Below are 17,420 nucleotides of genomic sequence, written 5' to 3' on the forward strand. Positions count from 1 at the left end.
AAGACAAAAAAAAAAAAAAAAAAAGAAGTTCTTCAGAAAGAAAATTACAGGGCTGGCCTGGTGGCGCGGGCGACCCTCCTGCCGAGGGTCTGGATCCCATATAGAGACCGGTCCGCTCACTGGTTGAGCGCAGTGCGGACGCGACACCGAGGGTTGCGATCCCGTTGCCGGTCCCGGTCCGGTACGGGGGCGACACTGAGGGTTGCGATCCGTTGCCGGACATGGAAAAAGACAAAAAAAAAAAAAAAAAAAGAAGTTCTTCAGAAAGAAAATTACAGGGCTGGCCTGGTGGCGCGGGCGACCCTCCTGCCGAGGGTCTGGATCCCATATAGAGACCGGTCCGCTCACTGGTTGAGCGCAGTGCGGACGCAACACCGAGGGTTGCGATCCCGTTGCCGGTCCCGGTCCGGTACGGGGGCGACACTGAGGGTTGCGATCCGTTGCCGGACATGGAAAAAGACAAAAAAAAAAAAAAAAAGAAGTTCTTCAGAAAGAAAATTACAGGGCTGGCCTGGTGGCGCGGGCGACCCTCCTGCCGAGGGTCTGGATCCCATATAGAGACCGGTCCGCTCACTGGTTGAGCGCAGTGCGGGCGCGACACCGAGGGTTGCGATCCCGTTACCAGTCACGAAAAAAGACAAAAAGGAAAAAAAAAAAAAAAGAAAGAAAATTATATAGGTGAAGTGTTAGAGAAGGAATAAAAGAAGGTAAAATAAAATATTTTTCTCATTCTAAATTGTTAACAGTTAACAAACAGATAATAGTTCGCTCAAAATAGTAATAGCAACAATGTGTTTGGTGATTATAGCTTATGGATAAGTGAAATGAATGACAGCGGTGATATAAAGGATGCAGGGAGGAACTGGGAATACTCTGTTATAAGGTTCTTGCACTACCATGAAGTGGTATACTGTTATTTGAAAGTGGATTTGGATTCGTTGTAAATGTATATTGCAAACTAAAATTTCCAAAAGAAGCATGATTTATATGCTAAGAGAGGAGAGAAATGGAGTCATATTTTAAAAAGCTGAGGCCTTTGAATTTTTGTCTGAAAATTTCAGGAAGTCATTAAAAGACTTTAAGAATACAAAATCAGATGTACAGTTTAGAAAGAAAACTCAGGGCAATCATATGAGAATAAACAGGGTGTGGTAGGACCTCAGAGAATGCAGGGAGACCAGCTGGAAAGGAACTGTAACAATCCAGGCAAGAAGGGGGACTCAAATGAACCTAGATGGACCTGAAAAGGACCAAAATGGAAGAACCATTTAAAGAAGTAGAATCTTAGGAATTTGCTAAGCCATTGGGTATTGTACCAGTCAAGGTTCAACCAGAGATACAGAATTAGTAAATAAATATATAAATATATATATGTAGATGTACACACACACAGAGATATATATATATACACATATGTCCTCTACATATATAAATATGTATAATATTGATCAATACCTAAAAATTGATTTATTACAAGGAATTAGCTAATTGTCTTAGTAATTGTGGGGGTTGGCTGAGCAAGCCTGAAGTCAGCAGGCCAGGCAGCCAGGAACAGCAGATCTTGGGGACAGGAGAGCAACAAGGGCCCATCATGGCTCAAAGTCTCAGGCTTCCATCTGATTAAGTCAAGCCACCCAGGATAATCACCCTTTTGATTAACTTAAGGCCAACCAATGACAGACTTTAATTACACCTGAAAAATCCTTTCACAGCAGCACCTAGATTAGTGTTTGACTGAAGAACTGGAAGAAGGTGTACATACGCTCCCTCATAGCCCACTATAACTGGAAATATAGAAAGGGAATCCTGCGAGTCTTGTTTAGACTAACCAAGCAGACACATCACAAATATCTAGAGTGATACCTAGGGTTTCTGACTTGAGCAATGAAGTGCTGAGACAGAGAATAGAGAAAAATAAGCTTTAAGGGAGAAAACAGTGAGTTTGATTTTTCACACATTGAGTTTCAAGTGCCCTGAAACATTCTTAAATGCAGTAGGGGCTGGCCAATTAACTCAGATGGTTAGAGCACAGCCTTGTAACACCTAGGTCAAAGGTTCCGATCCTGGAACTGGCCAGCCACCAAAAAAAAGAAAAGCAACAGGCTGCCTTCTGTCTCAGGTCCTTTCCAAAAGTTGTTCCCTATCAAGAATGTTATTCCCTCCCCCTTTCACTAAATAACACCTACTCATCACCTACATATTTTTTTTTTTAAGAAATAATTTTCAGATTTACTTCTATATCTTCTACTACTAGGTCATTTGTCTTTTTTCATAAAATACCACCTTAACTAACTTAAATATTCACCTTCTGGGCCGGCCTGTGGCTCACTGGGTGAACGTGGTGCTGACAACACCAAGCCAAGGGTTAAGATCCCCTTACCGGTCATCTTTAAAAAAAAAAAAAAAAAGAAGTAAAAAATGGCATCAGCAGTATCCAGGTGGTTTAAGATAAAGTTTTCCAGTGAAAATACACCAAAAGGGAAGAATAGACAGCTGAGGACGAACTCTGAAAAATCACTACATTTAAGAGGCAAGCCAAGACCTGAAAGAGGAGAAAGAACAACCAGAGAGATGGGAGATGGGAGGAACCAACGAGTGGGGGAAGGGAGATCAGCGGTCAATTTTTAGATTTTTTGTTAGGGTGGAAGAGACTTCAGGAGATTGACTTACGGGGCTAAGTCATTTCCTAAGAGGAAGGACCCAGGAGAGGAGGAGAGGCCCAAGATGCCTGGCCCTGATGCTACTGTGAAGTGGTAATCTCGAGAAGTCAGAGGCAGGCAGGGAGTGTGCACTGCCAAAATTCTGACTTCCACCTCCTCCACTCCACTTGGCCTCCTACAGGCTGGTTTAAAGACCAAAGGCATTTCTCTAAGTCCCAACTGAATTGGGAGTGGGAGGAGGGGAAAGAATTCACTTTCCCAGACTTACATGAAGCTAAAGAGATTGCCTTGGCTTACAGAGACCCAGGCTCACACTGGAGACAGCCTGACTGAGCAAAATGCTGTGACTCCCCCTCAACACACACACACACACACACACACACACACACACACACACACACACACACACACACGGCCCTGACCCCTGACATCTCTCTCCACCCTCAACTTTGCAAAGTCCTCTGCTTCTCATAATGAAAGCATCTCTACCATGAAGAAGTAATCATTTGCTAAGTTATGTAAAAACCTTTGCTATCTTAATTGAAGTTAGGATAGAAATTGCACAGTCCCTGTCTTACATAAAATATAAGGCCAAAAAAAATCTAAACTATCTGTCTGGAACGTTTCCCCCCATACCCACTGTCCCCCAATGGGCATATTTCCCTGATTCCTTCAGGGCAAACTTAAGTCCTTCTGTTATATATTCTCACAGCATCCTTCTTTGCAGCACACTGGGCTCTTGTAATTGTCACCTTCTTGTCATTTACAGTTACAGTTGGCCCTCTGTGGACTCAACCAACCACAGATGAAAAATATTCAGAAAAAAAAATGAAAAGTAACAATACAACAATAAAAAATAATACAAATACAAAAGAATGTATTAGGTATTATAAGTAACCTAGAGATGATTTATAGGGGAGGATGTGCAGAGGTTATATGCAAATACTATGCCATTTTACATAAGGGACTTGAGCATCTGCAGATTTTGATATCCACAGGGTCCTGGAACCAATCCCCCATGGATACTGAGGGACAATTGTATTTGTGTAAAGTCTGTCTCCCCTGACCGACTGTAAAGTTCATGAGCATCAGGACTATGTCTGTAATGTTCACTGCTGCATGTTTCATATGCCCTCTAAAAATATTTACTGCCTGCCTGAAATGCATTCTGACTTAATCGTGCGTTCTCTTGGCATCACAGATGTCACCTCTTTTAAATTAAACTCAGCCCTTGCCTCAGTTACAGAAGAGTAGGCTTTCTTTCATAGTTACAGATGGTAATCCTGACTATACTGAGTCCTATCTGGTCTCTACATTTTCTCCCATAATCACTCTCCGTCCTCCCATACAAGCCTCATCTAGTCCACCTTAGAAAGGTCACCACCGAGTCCAGGGTGGCCCTACTTTTGAAGAATTATGATTCCACTACTAGGAAGAAGGTGGGAGGTGGAAATCAAACAGGTGATTAACTGATACCAGCCTTCTAGGATTAGAGAATGTCACGGCTCAAAGACATTAGGAATCCAAGATCTCAGTTTAGAAGAGGAAACTGAAGCCTAGAAAAAAGTTCACACTGATTGAGCCAGCATGGTAACCATTTGTGGCACACATAGCCCTGAACTAAGTGCTTGTGGCTGATATGAAGATGAACAACAAATAGATCCAGTCCCCAAAAATCCAACAATAGCTAGGACCCTACTTCCCCAAAGTCACAAGGCTTAGAGCCACCTAGACAGGCCCTTTACCCACTACAGCCTATTTGGAAAGGAAAGAAAGGAAGAAAAGGAAGGAAAGGAAAGGGCAAGCAAGAAAAAGAAAAGAAAAAAAATTTAAATAGACTAATACCTCCCCTGAAGTCGTGTTCATTCTTCCCAGAGAGAGCCAATTTTCTCTGGAAAATGATACGAGAACTCAGAGAACAGGCTTCCAAACCCTTTCTGAGGTATCCTCTTACAAGGGGAGAAAAGTGGCCAAAATTCCCTGTTTGTAGCCCCAGGTAGGGAGAAAAACATCATCACTGGTACTCACAACAGAGGAAGGTCAAGGCAACCAAAACCTCTAGAAGGTCAGACACTGAAATAGGCAAGAATTTGAGGCCAGGTTGCCTAGAACAAGTTGGAGAATTAGAGTAATAACTAAACAAGCCAGGTGTATGCTTATGGATGCTCACCTGACTCCAAGCCAAACATGATGTAAGACACAGACAACTCAGAAAAACCTGCCTTGCCTTTTTCACAAAAAACCCAACAGTCTAGAAATGGGTAGATTATCAGGGTGCATGCTCTAAACTAAACATCTTGCACCTCCTTAGTCAAGTTTCTGAACTAAGTTTTCTCTCTAAGGATCTGAAGCAGGTATGCAAGTAGCAGATGTTTTAAAAATACTTTAGTTGAATGCATAAATAGCTAAGGACCATTCAGGGAAAATGTACCCTCATTCCAACGAAAGCTTGTTGGTAGGAAGAGGTGCGAAGCCCAAAAACTTAGATGAAACTTAAGAACAGCTAACCCCTATATAGCACTTCCTTTATAGCAGGCAATGCTCTACGTACTCGACATATAATAATTCACATAACCCTCACAAGAACCCAGTGAGGTAGGTAATAGGCACACACGCATTAGCAAACTTCCAAGTGTATCTGTGTCCAGACTTTATCAGCTTTTTAAACGTTCTCGGTTTACATCATAGATATAAACCACTCTGTTCCTCCTACCTGGACAATAGTGCTTACAAGCAACACAGTACACAGTGTAAACAGTGTGTAAAAGTTGGTTCAACATCAGACTCCATCACTTAAGATAACCAATTCCTAGGGTTGTGAGAATGAAATTTCCAGGAGGGCAGATTTTTGTCCACTGCTGTGTCTCCGGCGACTAGAAAAGGGGCTGGCACATATGTACTAACTCTTCTCAGGTCCTGTGCATGGGAAAAGGGTGGGAGGTAGCACTTTCCAACACACCCCTCTCTCTCTTCCTTGGCTGTTAGTGCAGGTCCATTTCTGTCTCCTGGTCTGTAGACGGTGTAGGTGCACCGTCCCGTCCAACTTAGCTTAGCATAACCCGGCCGATCCCAAAATGCCGTTCACCTCTGCTGTCAGCTCCTCCTCACAGCTCAGGGCCAATCCCCAGACCACTTCTTGCCCTCCGACAGGCGGCCTCCTCTCGCCGGGTTCCCCGTATGCCGGACTCTGACACAGAGTGTGCAGATGGGTGCGCCCGCCCCCCACCTGGGCCTATCAATCGAAGGCAAAGGGGGTCCGTGGCGAGGGGCCCATGGCATCCCCAGGGCACTCTTCGCGCCACGTGGCTTCTGCAGGTGGAAGTTCGGCCCGCCCCGCAGCCCTGCCTGGGCAGAGTCAGGACAGAAACCCGAGCGCTCTCCAGGGGAGAGCGGGTTGGAGGTAGATGTAGCGGACTGCCTCCTCCCAAGGCCCCTTACCTGGTCCCAGGAGGCACGCACTGAGACAATCGCCACCAGATGTAGCCCGCGTTGGAAGCCCGGCCAGGGTGTACAGCGGCCCCGCGCCCGAGAACCGCCCCCTCGCGTCCCCACGCCCCTCCTTCCCGACCAATCATAGGCCGGGAGGCTCCTGCCAGTCGCGTGAGCGAATTTTCACCATCCCCAGGTCTGGGCAAGGCAGCCCCCGCCTCCAGCCGCTCCAGCCCCCGCCTGCTCAGGGGGCGGGCACTTGGGTGCGCTTGCGCACTTGGGGAAAGCGGAGCTGAGCCCCGCCCTGTACCGCTGCTTTGCGCCTCCGCTGTGCGTGCGAGGGACGTCGGGGGCGGTGCCGCAGCAGTTGCCCCTGGTAACGGGGAGGCAGGAGGAGGAGGAGGGACTCGGCGGGAGGATGGTGAGTGTGGGGGCCTGGGCCCCTCCGGAACCGGCCGGTCACCCCCCTCTCGTCCCCCGGCCCAGGGCGGGGCACTCCGCTTAAAGCCAAGGAGGGAATGGGACGGCACTAAGGCTGCTGTCTGGGTCCTGGATTGGTTTCGGGGGGCGGCAGGGAGCTCCGAGAGTGGACCCTGGAGGGAAAGCCAGGGCCTGGGGAGGAAGGCGGGGCTTGCGACCCGTCCGGGGCTTGGGGAAGGGGCTGGCAGAGTGCGTGGTTGGCCTCGTACAGAGCTCGGGCTCCATCACTACTCTGGGGACTGGGATGAGGGCGGATCTGCGGAGCTGTGCAGAGCAGCCTCCGCACGCAGACTAACATCTTCCCAGGGAATCGGCCTTCCCGCGCCGCAGGAAACTGGGGTCCGCCTGGGGCCGGGCCAGAAACGGGGAGAAGGGCCGGCGCTACTGTCTTTGAGGTCGCCCTGGCGGTACCGAGGGAGATGGTAGCCTAGCTCTCTTATTCCTTACGATGTGCGGGCCCCTGGGGGTGGGGATTAAATCCCAGGACACAAAGAGGTGTCGCTCGGAAGGGATGCCCGGTGGATTTGACGCCGTCTCGGTGTCTGCGTGGCGAGTGCGCTTCTGCAGTCCCGAGTTATTCATTTGCTGAGAGTTCTGCAAGATCTGGTTGTTGGTGATGAGCGGTTTTTCGTTCAATACTTAATCATTGATGATGGAGGCAAATTAGCTGCCCGGTCCCTACTATTGCCTTCGAAACCTGTTGCTACCCCCCAATTGCACGTGTCTACACCAGGATCAAAGGTCTTAATCCCAGTTTGGGGTCTTCAAACTAAAAAGAATGAGAGATTAAAACTGAAGAGTGGGCATCAATTTTGGGGAAGCATTTCTTTGTCAACCCTAATTGTAAATTATGTGTGACCGATAAGACCATTAACATTCTGTTCCTTGCTGATTTCTGTGCAGTTAGTTGGAGGGAGTTAAAATGGAATTAATTTTTAGAGCTAGTCAAAGAAAAATTGATTTTGAGGCATTTAGATTAGATCGGTTGGTTTACCAACTGCAAAAAGCCAGTAATCAAATTTATGGTTACTTCCCCACCCCACCCCCTAGTCCCTTTTTGAGTTTTAAAAATGTTGAGCCATTTCTATTGATTTAAGAAGAAAAAGCTAGCTGTCCAGCAGGAAAAATACATGTACCTTTGGTTAGATTATCCAGTGAGTAAATTTTCATACGAAAAACACTTTAATTGATTTTATATTGTCAGATTGTGAAAAAAGTAGAATTATCTCATCTAAAATTGCTAATCACATTTCACACTTGTTAAATTTGCACAGGCTAAACACATTTTTTAACCTCAGGCTAAACAGATTTTTACAAATGTTTTCTATTAATCGTTTATACATGAGCTGTCCATTTAAAGGCTAAGTTGTTCTCATCAAATGAATACAAACATAACTATTTACACAGAAAATAACTAGAATTGAAATGAAAAAGACATGCCAAACCAACAGAGAATGAGATTTGTCATTATAGATGAGAAATGCATGAGAGTTGGCTAACTTTTCCCAGTTTGTTTATCAATTAAGTGGACTGTGTAATTTCATGATTGTTTAATTTATAATTACAGGCCACAATAAATTAGCCACTGCTCATGTTTCCAGGTGCAAATTGGCATTGTATACAACAAATTGACAGCGTTGTATATACACTGTTGTATTCAATGATCAAAACAGAATTGGTGTTGTTTTTTTTTTTTCCTAAAATGAACAATAAGAAATTAGGACAAATTATTCTGGATTCTTTATCTGGTTTCCCAGATACTTTTTTTTTTCTGTCTCCAAAAGTGTGAGCTGTTTTTAGAATGGGAAGTGGAACACTGGATCTAAACTTTCAGTGGTGTGATTAAGTGTGTTTACTGCTGGTATCCCATGAGCCCCCTTGGTTAACCATACAACTGGAGAGTGAGCCCTGAGTTTTTGTTTTTTGTTTTATTTAACTTCAGCTGTGACTAATACATTAATTTTTGTTAAAATTTGGGTTACTGCAACAAAAGCCCATTATGGGTTTCTCTGAACATTTAGTTAGGGTCATCTATTTTACCCCTGTCTTATGATACCAAGTCCTTGATGAAATCCTAAGATGACGGTTATTTTAGCCCATAACTAATCACTGTTACTTAATATATGACTCCTTCATTCAGTAATTATTTATGGTGTACTTTCTACTTATGGAGCTTGTGCTAGTTATCAAGCATGTTCAACAATGAAGATTGTTCCCAACAGTAATTATGTTTTCTGGTCAGAAATGGTCAGTGAAAAATTTAAAAGAAATAAACACAATTACTGTTTTGAGTGGTTACTCACCTCCTTTAATCCTCATACCATTTTTCTTGAGATAAAAATATTATTGTTCCCATTTTCTAGATGAAACTGTGGCCAGAGTTACACATAATGTTCTGTTCATCAGGACTCTGCTGAAATGGGAACCCGCTCTTCCTGAGGAGATACCCATATTTTTTCTCCAGGAAACATTATTTAGTAGAAAGGTGATGAGAAAGAAGACACTTTAGATGAATTTCTCCTTTTCAAAGCTATAGAAGTTCAGTTTTAGGAGGTAAAAATAAATTGAAGTCATTTCCATTTAAACTAAGTATGGGGAGTGTATGCACTTGACAGTTGCCTCAGTAATTTTAATATTTAAATTTTAGCTGCTCTTCACAGCCATATATATTTTTTATATACCAACACCTTCCTCTTTCCCCCCACCATCTCATTTCTTTGAATGAGCTAGCTAGTACCATTTTAATTCACTACATGTGCCTCTGCCAGTAGTAGAGTTTAAGCTGATTTTGAGGCAGATAAAATATCTGTAGTCAATAACACATGTATTCATGATTTGCCTGTAGAAAAGTTTGTTTAAATGTTTTGTGGCTGAGTCAGACCACTTCTGTCCACCAGGGTGCAGATAACTTGTATACACACATGCTGGCAACACAATATACAATGAACTGAAGTTCTTGTTTCTTAAATTGCCTTTCCTTAATGTCATAGAAGTGTACATTCTACGTACAGATCATGTCCGTTTTTCTCACTGTTGTTCTTGGTGCATGCAGGTTACAGGCATTTAATGATAATTGAATGAATGGATGTTTTTGCCAAAAATACACTTTAAAAATTAATTTCATTGTATGAATACTACAAGACTCAGCCCCATAATAAATTTAACTTCTAATGGCTGTCTCTCTTCATTTGACATTTAAAATAAAGTATGGGCATATATGGTTAGAAGCATAGAATAGGCTTATTCTCCTTTCTTTCATCCAACGTCTTAAATCAGCTTACTTTGTACCTTTCAGGCAGAACCCTAGTATCTATAAATATCCTCTTCCCTATTTAGTAAACCCTGATAATCCTATGATCCACTGTCCTCAGTAGTTGGCTTAATATGATGCTGTATTGTATTTGTACTTGTCTTCCCTAGGCCATGCTTGAGATGCCATTTATCATTTTGCTGGAAGAAAATATTAGCTGAACTTTCCACCTCTCTGTAATTTCTCTCAAAGGTTAAGCATCGAAGTTATTGTTTCCTAATAAGGAAAGTTACTCATTAGAAATGTAGGAGTACCATATTCTGTATCATTAGGTTAACGAAGTTTATCTATGGTTAGAATGATTTCTTTCTCATCTTTTTTTGGCTTCTCTTCTTTTAAGGTAAATAGAAATTATGTTTTTCTCAATTATTCAATTTCAAATATAATGAGTGTGTAAAAAGTCTCAGTCTGCAGAAAATAATATTATTATTTAGTGACTTTAAGAAGAGACACATTGGGCCGGCCCGGTGGCTCACTCGGGAGAGTGCGGTGCTGATAACACCAAGGCCCCGGGTTCGGATCCCATATAGGGATGGCCGGTTCGCTCACTGGCTTCGCGTGGTTCTGACAACACCAAGTCAAGGGTTAAGATCCCCTTACCGGTCATCTTTTAAAAAAAAAAAAAAAGAAGAGACACATTGAGATAACCCAAAACATTAATTTTAAACTTTGAAAATATTTTATAGAAAACAGATCTTTCTTCACAATTTCTACACTAGTAGATAATACATGAACTTTACCTGTATGTTATTTAATGTGCTAATTTGGTAAATTCCAGTTGTTTTAGAGTTTATTGTAAGGGACAATGAGACCCTTTCTTTTTACAGACAATCAGGAAATCAGGATGGGTAGTACAGTGTGTTTTCCCTGTTCTTAGCCTTTTTTTTTTATCACCCGTTCCCTGAGGATCTCAGCATTGTAATTTTAACTGTTCTGAAAGGTGTTATTATAAATGAGTGATTGCAAAAGAGCTAATAGAAACCAGGGAGACTGCTTATAAATTTAGTTTTAAGAAGAAATGGTATCAAAGTATTCAAGGCCAGACGAGATAAAAACAAAAGCAAAAAAATGTCCTGCCTTAAAAAAGTCCTGCCTATCTTTTGTTTGTTCGTTTCAAATCTATTCAGTCTTTCTCCCCCAAATCTTTTGGCATAGAATTTGTCTTTCTGTCTTAGACTAAAAGTTCCATTTATTGCTGGAAAAAAATTGAGGTATGGAGAGTTTAGTGTGGTCTTTAGCAAGTCAGTGCAAATACAGTACTTAAAGTGGTAAAGAGTCTCTAAGGCAGAAAGGAATTCTTAATAATTATGCATATTTGCATATCATTGTCCAAAGAGCCAGTTGTTGAGAATTATTTCACAGAAGTATTATTTGATCTTAGTGAACATACTGATTTGAATTATTGCCTACTGCAATGCGGATAACAAATACAACCATTTTATATAATTCTAAGACTCGGTTTGAAGGAATTTCTACTCAGGCTGGGAGATTAGATTACATGCCCTTTAAACTCTGGGATTCTTTGATTCTCATTGTAGCCTTTCCTTATTAGTACAAGATTGTCAAGTGTAGGACAGAACAAATAACTATCAAATAAAAATTTTCTTATGTTCTTAGCTAAAAAGCAACATGGTTTGTTTCCCCCTATAAAAAATAATAATAAATAAAAACAAGAAACAAATATTAGATTACTAGTCAAAAATACCCTGGTTAAATTATGATGTTTTTTGCTTCATGAGTGCCTTTTATAGTTCCCTAACTTCTTTGTTGTATCAGATTTTTCATCTGAGAAACAGATAATTTGTACCTATCCTGTAAGGGTCTTGTGAAAGTTAGATGGTGGTAGAGTATTTTTTTATTTTTATTTTTTTGGGGACCGGTAAGGGGATTGCAGCACTTGACTTGGTGTTGTCAGCACCATGCTCACCCAGTGAGCTAACTGGCCATCCCTACATAGGATCCGAACCAGTGGCCTTGGTGTTATCAGCACCACACTCTCCCAAGGGAGCCACAGGCCAGCCCGTGGTAGAGTATTTTGAATGAAGAAGTCTTAAACATGAATTGAAATAGACAAAGTCTTAAACAGAGTTCAGCTACAATTTTATACAGCCTGTTTGTAACTTTTATAGCACTTTAAAATCTTGCATTAACTTGATAGGATAATTCTATTCAATTTGGCAGCAGTTATCTCGTGTCTATCTAACAAATGCCAAGCATTGTGGGAGACCGAAGCTATAGTCCTTACCCACAAGAAACTTCACTCTAGTAAAGGAGAAAAATTTAAAACATCGATTACTTAGTCTGATGTGATAAGTGTTCCACAGTAAGCATGTGTAAAAGGCTTTAGGAGTACAGGTGGAGTAGTAGTTCATACTCCCAGGAGATTTGGGGTGACTGCTAAGCTGGATTAATAGGAGGAGCAGTAGTAAGCCAGGCTACTTATTAAGTTGCTGAATTTACTATAGTACTTCTGCCAAAACTTGGAAGGAGGAAGCAAATGGAATAAATGGCATTAGAGTGGAAAATAATAATGTAAGCTCTCTATAACCAAGAACTTTTTCAAGGAGAAAAAGTCATTCTGATGTCCAGTAATATAAAAGTCAGTACCCCCGAAGTAATCTCTCTCCTTCATGGTTGTTTAAGGGCTTACTCTCAATTTTGCGCAAATTGAAAAGTGCACCGGACCAGGAGGTGAGAATCCTTCTCCTGGGCTTGGATAATGCTGGCAAGACTACTCTTCTAAAACAGCTTGCATCTGAAGACATCAGCCACATCACACCTACACAGGTGAGCACTGCCTTGACGCTAGATGCTCCGTGACACAATGAAGATGGTAATAACAGTGTGAAAGAAAAAAGGGTTAGGGTTAGGGTGGAAACTAACCCTAGTGGAAAAACAGTTTTGTTTACCTCTAATGTTTACTTCTGAGAAAAGTCTATACAATCTAAAAATGATCAGATTTCAAAAATATAGCAGAAGATTCCATTCATATGAGGTATTTAGAGTAGTCAAATTCATAGAGACAGAAAGTAGAATGGTTACTGGAGCTGGAGAGACGGGGGAATAGGGAGTTATTGTTTAATGGGTATAGAGAGTTAATCTTGCAAGATTAAAAAAGTTCTGTGGATGCATGCACACAATGTGAATGTACTTAATGCCACTGGACTGTACATGGTACATTTTATGTTATATATGTATATTCTACCACCATTTAAAATATATATTCACGGGCCGGCCCGGTGGCGCACTGGAGAATGTGCCGCTCGGGAGTGCTGCGGCGTTCCCGCCGAGGGTTCGGATCCCATGTGGAGACCGGTTCCCGCTCACTGGCTGAGCGCAGTGGGGGCGCAACACCGAGGGTTGCGATCCCGTTGCCGGTCAGTAAAAAATGACAAAAAGGAAAAAAAGAAAAAAAAAAATATATATATATATATTCATATTTACATATATATGTATACATATATCTATATATGTGTGTGTGTATATATATATATCAAGAAAATCAGTTCTCTCATATCTAAGAGATTACCTATATTATTATTATTTTTGTCCTTTTTGTCTTTTTTTCGTGACCAGTAACGGGATCGCAACCCTCGGTGTCGCGCCCGCACCGCGCTCAACCAGTGAGCTGACCGGTCTCTGTATGGGATCCAAACCCTCAGTGGGAACGCCGCCACGCTCCCAAGTGCCGCACTCTACCGAGTGCGCCACCGGGCCGGCCCCCTGTATTATTTTTTAAAATAGCCTTATCCTTCCTGATTATAAAATCAATACCTGTAGAAAATACAGAGAAAGTATAAAAGAAAAAACTAAAGAGTACTCTGAGAAAAAGTACTTAATATTTTAGTGTGTATTTTTCAAACTTAATAAATATAAATGTGTTTCAATTTTTTAAATAAAAAAATAATTACCTATTTTTAAAAATCTGGCCTCATCAATCTTCCTCTTCCGTAAGGCCAAGCAAGCAAAACACAAAGGATAAGGCAGTGGCGATGATGACAGTGTGGAAGTTTAAAGACACATCCTGATTGGGAGAATTCTAGTAGGCTTCTTTAGACTTCATTCCCCATAGGAAATCCTGAGAAAACTTGACCTTTGGCCATGCCAACAGGGACAGCCTATTGGTCTTAGTTACTTTAAAGTACTTGAGCATTAGAGTTTCTAGCAAAATCAGAGTTCTTTAGCATTTTCTGTCACTGTACTGTGATGAGGCCTTGGTGTCAAGTTTGAATGGCTTTGCTGGTGCGTGTACTTCACAGCCTATGAACGTTACTGATTTGCAACTCTTTGCAGAAAAATCACTTCAACCACTATCAAATGAGCAATTTTACACCTTGTGAACAAATTTAATGTATAGCCCAACGAGGAGCAAATTACAGTAGTCTAGCCTAGAAAGGCTGAAAACACATATTAGTATGTCAGGATTTCTGCCAGAAAAAGAAGGGCTAGGGTTTTTTTTAGTATTAGTGATAGACTGTATCTCTCAAGAACACTAAAATGCAGACTTCCACACTACAAACATAGAAATGAACCCAAAGTTATGAACCAAAGTTTCAATTCTAACATTCAGGCTTTGTTTAATGTGTTATAGGTGACACTGTTATTATATTATGTCAAGGTTTCATATTTATTCTTTAAAAATAAACTTTTATTGTGTTTTTGTTTCATATTAGAAAAAGTAGTAGATGCTCATTGTAGTAGATTTAGAAAGTATAAATAAGTAAAATTGAGAAACTAGAAATCACCTATAATGTCCAGTCAGATATAACCACTGTTCACATTTAGGAATGTATCCATTCAGTTTTTATGTCTGTGTGTATGTGTGTGTGTGTGTATAGATAGATAGATAGATAGATAGATAGATAGATAGATAGATAGATAGATAGATAGATAGATAGATAGATAGATAGATAGATAGATAGATAGATAGATAGATAGATAGATAGATAGATAGATAGATAGATAGATAGATAGATAGATAGATAGATAGATAGATAGATAGATAGATAGATAGATAGATAGATAGATAGATAGATAGATAGATAGATAGATAGATAGATAGATAGATAGATAGATAGATAGATAGATAGATAGATAGGGTATGTTTAAAATATAAAATAAAATGGCTTGTAGAGAATATAATGTTTTGTATCTTTTTGACTTAATGAATCTTGAACATCTTTCTATGTTGTTATATAAGTAAATAATTATGTAATACACATCTCTAAATATTTGTACCCATTCACTATTATTATTTCCTTAGAATAATTTCCTACTAGATTCTTTAGGTCTAATGACTTTCAGAAGGTTAAGACAGTCGGCCGGCCCGGTGGCGCACTGCGCTAGTGCGCCGCTTGGGAAGCACGGCGGCGCTCCTGCCGAGGGTTCGGATCCCACATACAGACCGGTTCCCGCTCACTGGCTGGGCGGGGCGCGGGGGCAATGCCGAGGGTTGCGATCCCGTTGCCGGTCCCAGTCCGGTGCGGGGGCAACACTGAGGGTTGCGATCCGTTGCCAGACACGGGAAAAAAAAAAAAAAAAAGAAAAAAAAAAGAAGGTTAAGACAGTGGATACATCTGGTCAAACTCTAGGATTTACTTTTATTTATTTCTTGCTTCATTCCAGAAAGGATTCAATATTACTGGGTTTGATATTTAATATCATTGTTGAGCATAGAATTTTTAAATACACGAAAGTAGTTTTGTCATTGAGTCACAATAAAGCTGCCTTTTACAATAAGCTTAAGCCATTTCCCTTTAGAGTTTTAAAACTCTAATATAGGGCCGGCCCGTGGCTCACTCAGTAGAGTGCAGTGCTGATAACACCAAGGCCACGGGTTCGGATCCCATATAGGGATGGCTGGTTAGCTCACTGGGTGAGCGTGGTGCTGACAACACCAAGTCAAGGGTTAAGATCCCCTTACCGGTCATCTTTTAAAAAAAAAACAAAAACAAAAAAACTCTAATTTATTCAGTCATTGGCGTTTTAGAAGAATGGTAGTCAGCATCAACCCCAGTTATCCTCTAGTGACTATTTATCCTCAGTGGAGATTGGGTGACTGTCTTCTTGTACCGTTGCACTGTGCCTTGTTCTTCTGTGCTAGGCAATAATGTTGACAAGCTGCCAGATGAAGCAAATGTTTATGGGAGCATCCCCAGACCTACTGAACTCCAGTTATTCTGGATGAACTGTCTCTTCCATGGTAGCAAGCTATTGACTGGATTTTTCACATTCTGCTTTCTGTATGTAATTCTTGCAAGAAGATTTTTTTATTATTGCTCATGAAATGCATTCTCTACAAACCCAAAAGTTCTGGTTAATTTGTTTCTCACCACACTAAATCCCACCGAGCAATTCTGTATGTTCCTGTTTGCTCACATTCCTCAAAGTTCCACCTTGAGTAACTGTCCAAAAAATGAATACTTTCTTTTCAAGTTCATCAGAGATAACTGTTATAGCACAGTTTCAAATGATCACTTATTTGCTTGTTTGTTTATGTCTGTAATTAAGGGCTCCACTTCAGAGCTTGAACATGCCGTTCTAGCAGGCCCTGCCTCCCTGCTGGCTAACACTCAGTTACAACCCCTGTCTCTCCCCCATAGTGTCCTCAGTTCATCTCCCTCCTTTTCCTGATGAATCCATATGAGGAAATTTATTTTGAGCTGCTCTTGAAGAATCTACTCCTCCAGATTTGTATCTCTTGCCTCTTTTGAAACTTAGAATTTGTTTAGCTTCCACTTTTTGTTAGTCACATGTAATGTCCTGTTAAATTTTACCATCCTGAGAACTCATCAGGGCATGTGTTCTATGTTGATTAGTTGTTCATCAGAGCTATTCTCATACTGAGTTGTCGTCAGCAATTATATCTATCTATATATCTATTTATATATACAGAGAGAGAGAGATTTTTTATCATTATTATACAAAATGTCATGTTAGTCCTGACATTATTAACACTGACTCCACAACATGAATGAAATAAGAATGTATTTTCATATGTAATTCTTGCAAGAAGATTTTTTTATTATTGCTCATGAAATGCATTCTCTACAACATGAATAAAATAAGAATATTTCTTTCTTCCCTATCACAGTAGACCATTTTCAGTATTAACAGTATCACATCTGGGAGAGTACCTCAGAATTAATAAAAGACATAGCTGATAAATGTAACTTTATCAGAATTATGACCTCAAAGCTTAATAAAACTTAACATTTTTGCCTCTCTTTCAGGGTTTTAACATAAAAAGCGTACAATCACAAGGTTTTAAACTGAATGTATGGGACATTGGTGGACAAAGGAAAATCAGACCATACTGGAGAAATTATTTTGAAAATACCGATATTCTTGTAAGTACTCCTTGTGATGCACTAATTCATAGTCTTTTCTGCTGTGTGTTAGATATATTAACACTGTAATGTTCTTTCTTGTCAGTAATTCCATTGACATAACATTAGTCACAGTGAATTTAGCAGAGCTAGTAGGAGGCTTCAGATTGTAAAGGAGAAACATCTTCGAATAACTTCTTTTTTTTTTTTTTT

General features: G+C 40.8%; 1 protein-coding gene across 2 annotated transcripts in view; it reads left to right on the plus strand.

Annotated features, from left to right (window-relative positions):
- The first annotated feature begins 6,366 nt into the window (after positions 1-6,366).
- The window catches only part of ARL3 (ADP-ribosylation factor-like 3), a 35,070-nt gene continuing 24,016 nt past the window's right edge, over positions 6,367-17,420 (plus strand). The window contains exons 1-3 of one of the 2 annotated variants that reach the window (XM_008579752.1): positions 6,367-6,510; positions 12,523-12,666; positions 17,112-17,228. In XM_008579752.1, coding sequence (XP_008577974.1) covers positions 6,508-6,510; positions 12,523-12,666; positions 17,112-17,228 — 264 coding nt within the window. In that variant the 5' untranslated portion in view covers positions 6,367-6,507. Of the gene's footprint in view, positions 6,511-6,853; positions 6,992-12,522; positions 12,667-17,111; positions 17,229-17,420 lie in introns of those variants that run through there. The other variant, XM_008579753.1, reaches the window with a different exon arrangement.

Source organism: Galeopterus variegatus, unplaced genomic scaffold (genome assembly GCF_000696425.1).
Source record: "Galeopterus variegatus unplaced genomic scaffold, G_variegatus-3.0.2 Scaffold1953, whole genome shotgun sequence".
Taxonomy (NCBI): Eukaryota; Metazoa; Chordata; class Mammalia; order Dermoptera; family Cynocephalidae; genus Galeopterus; species Galeopterus variegatus.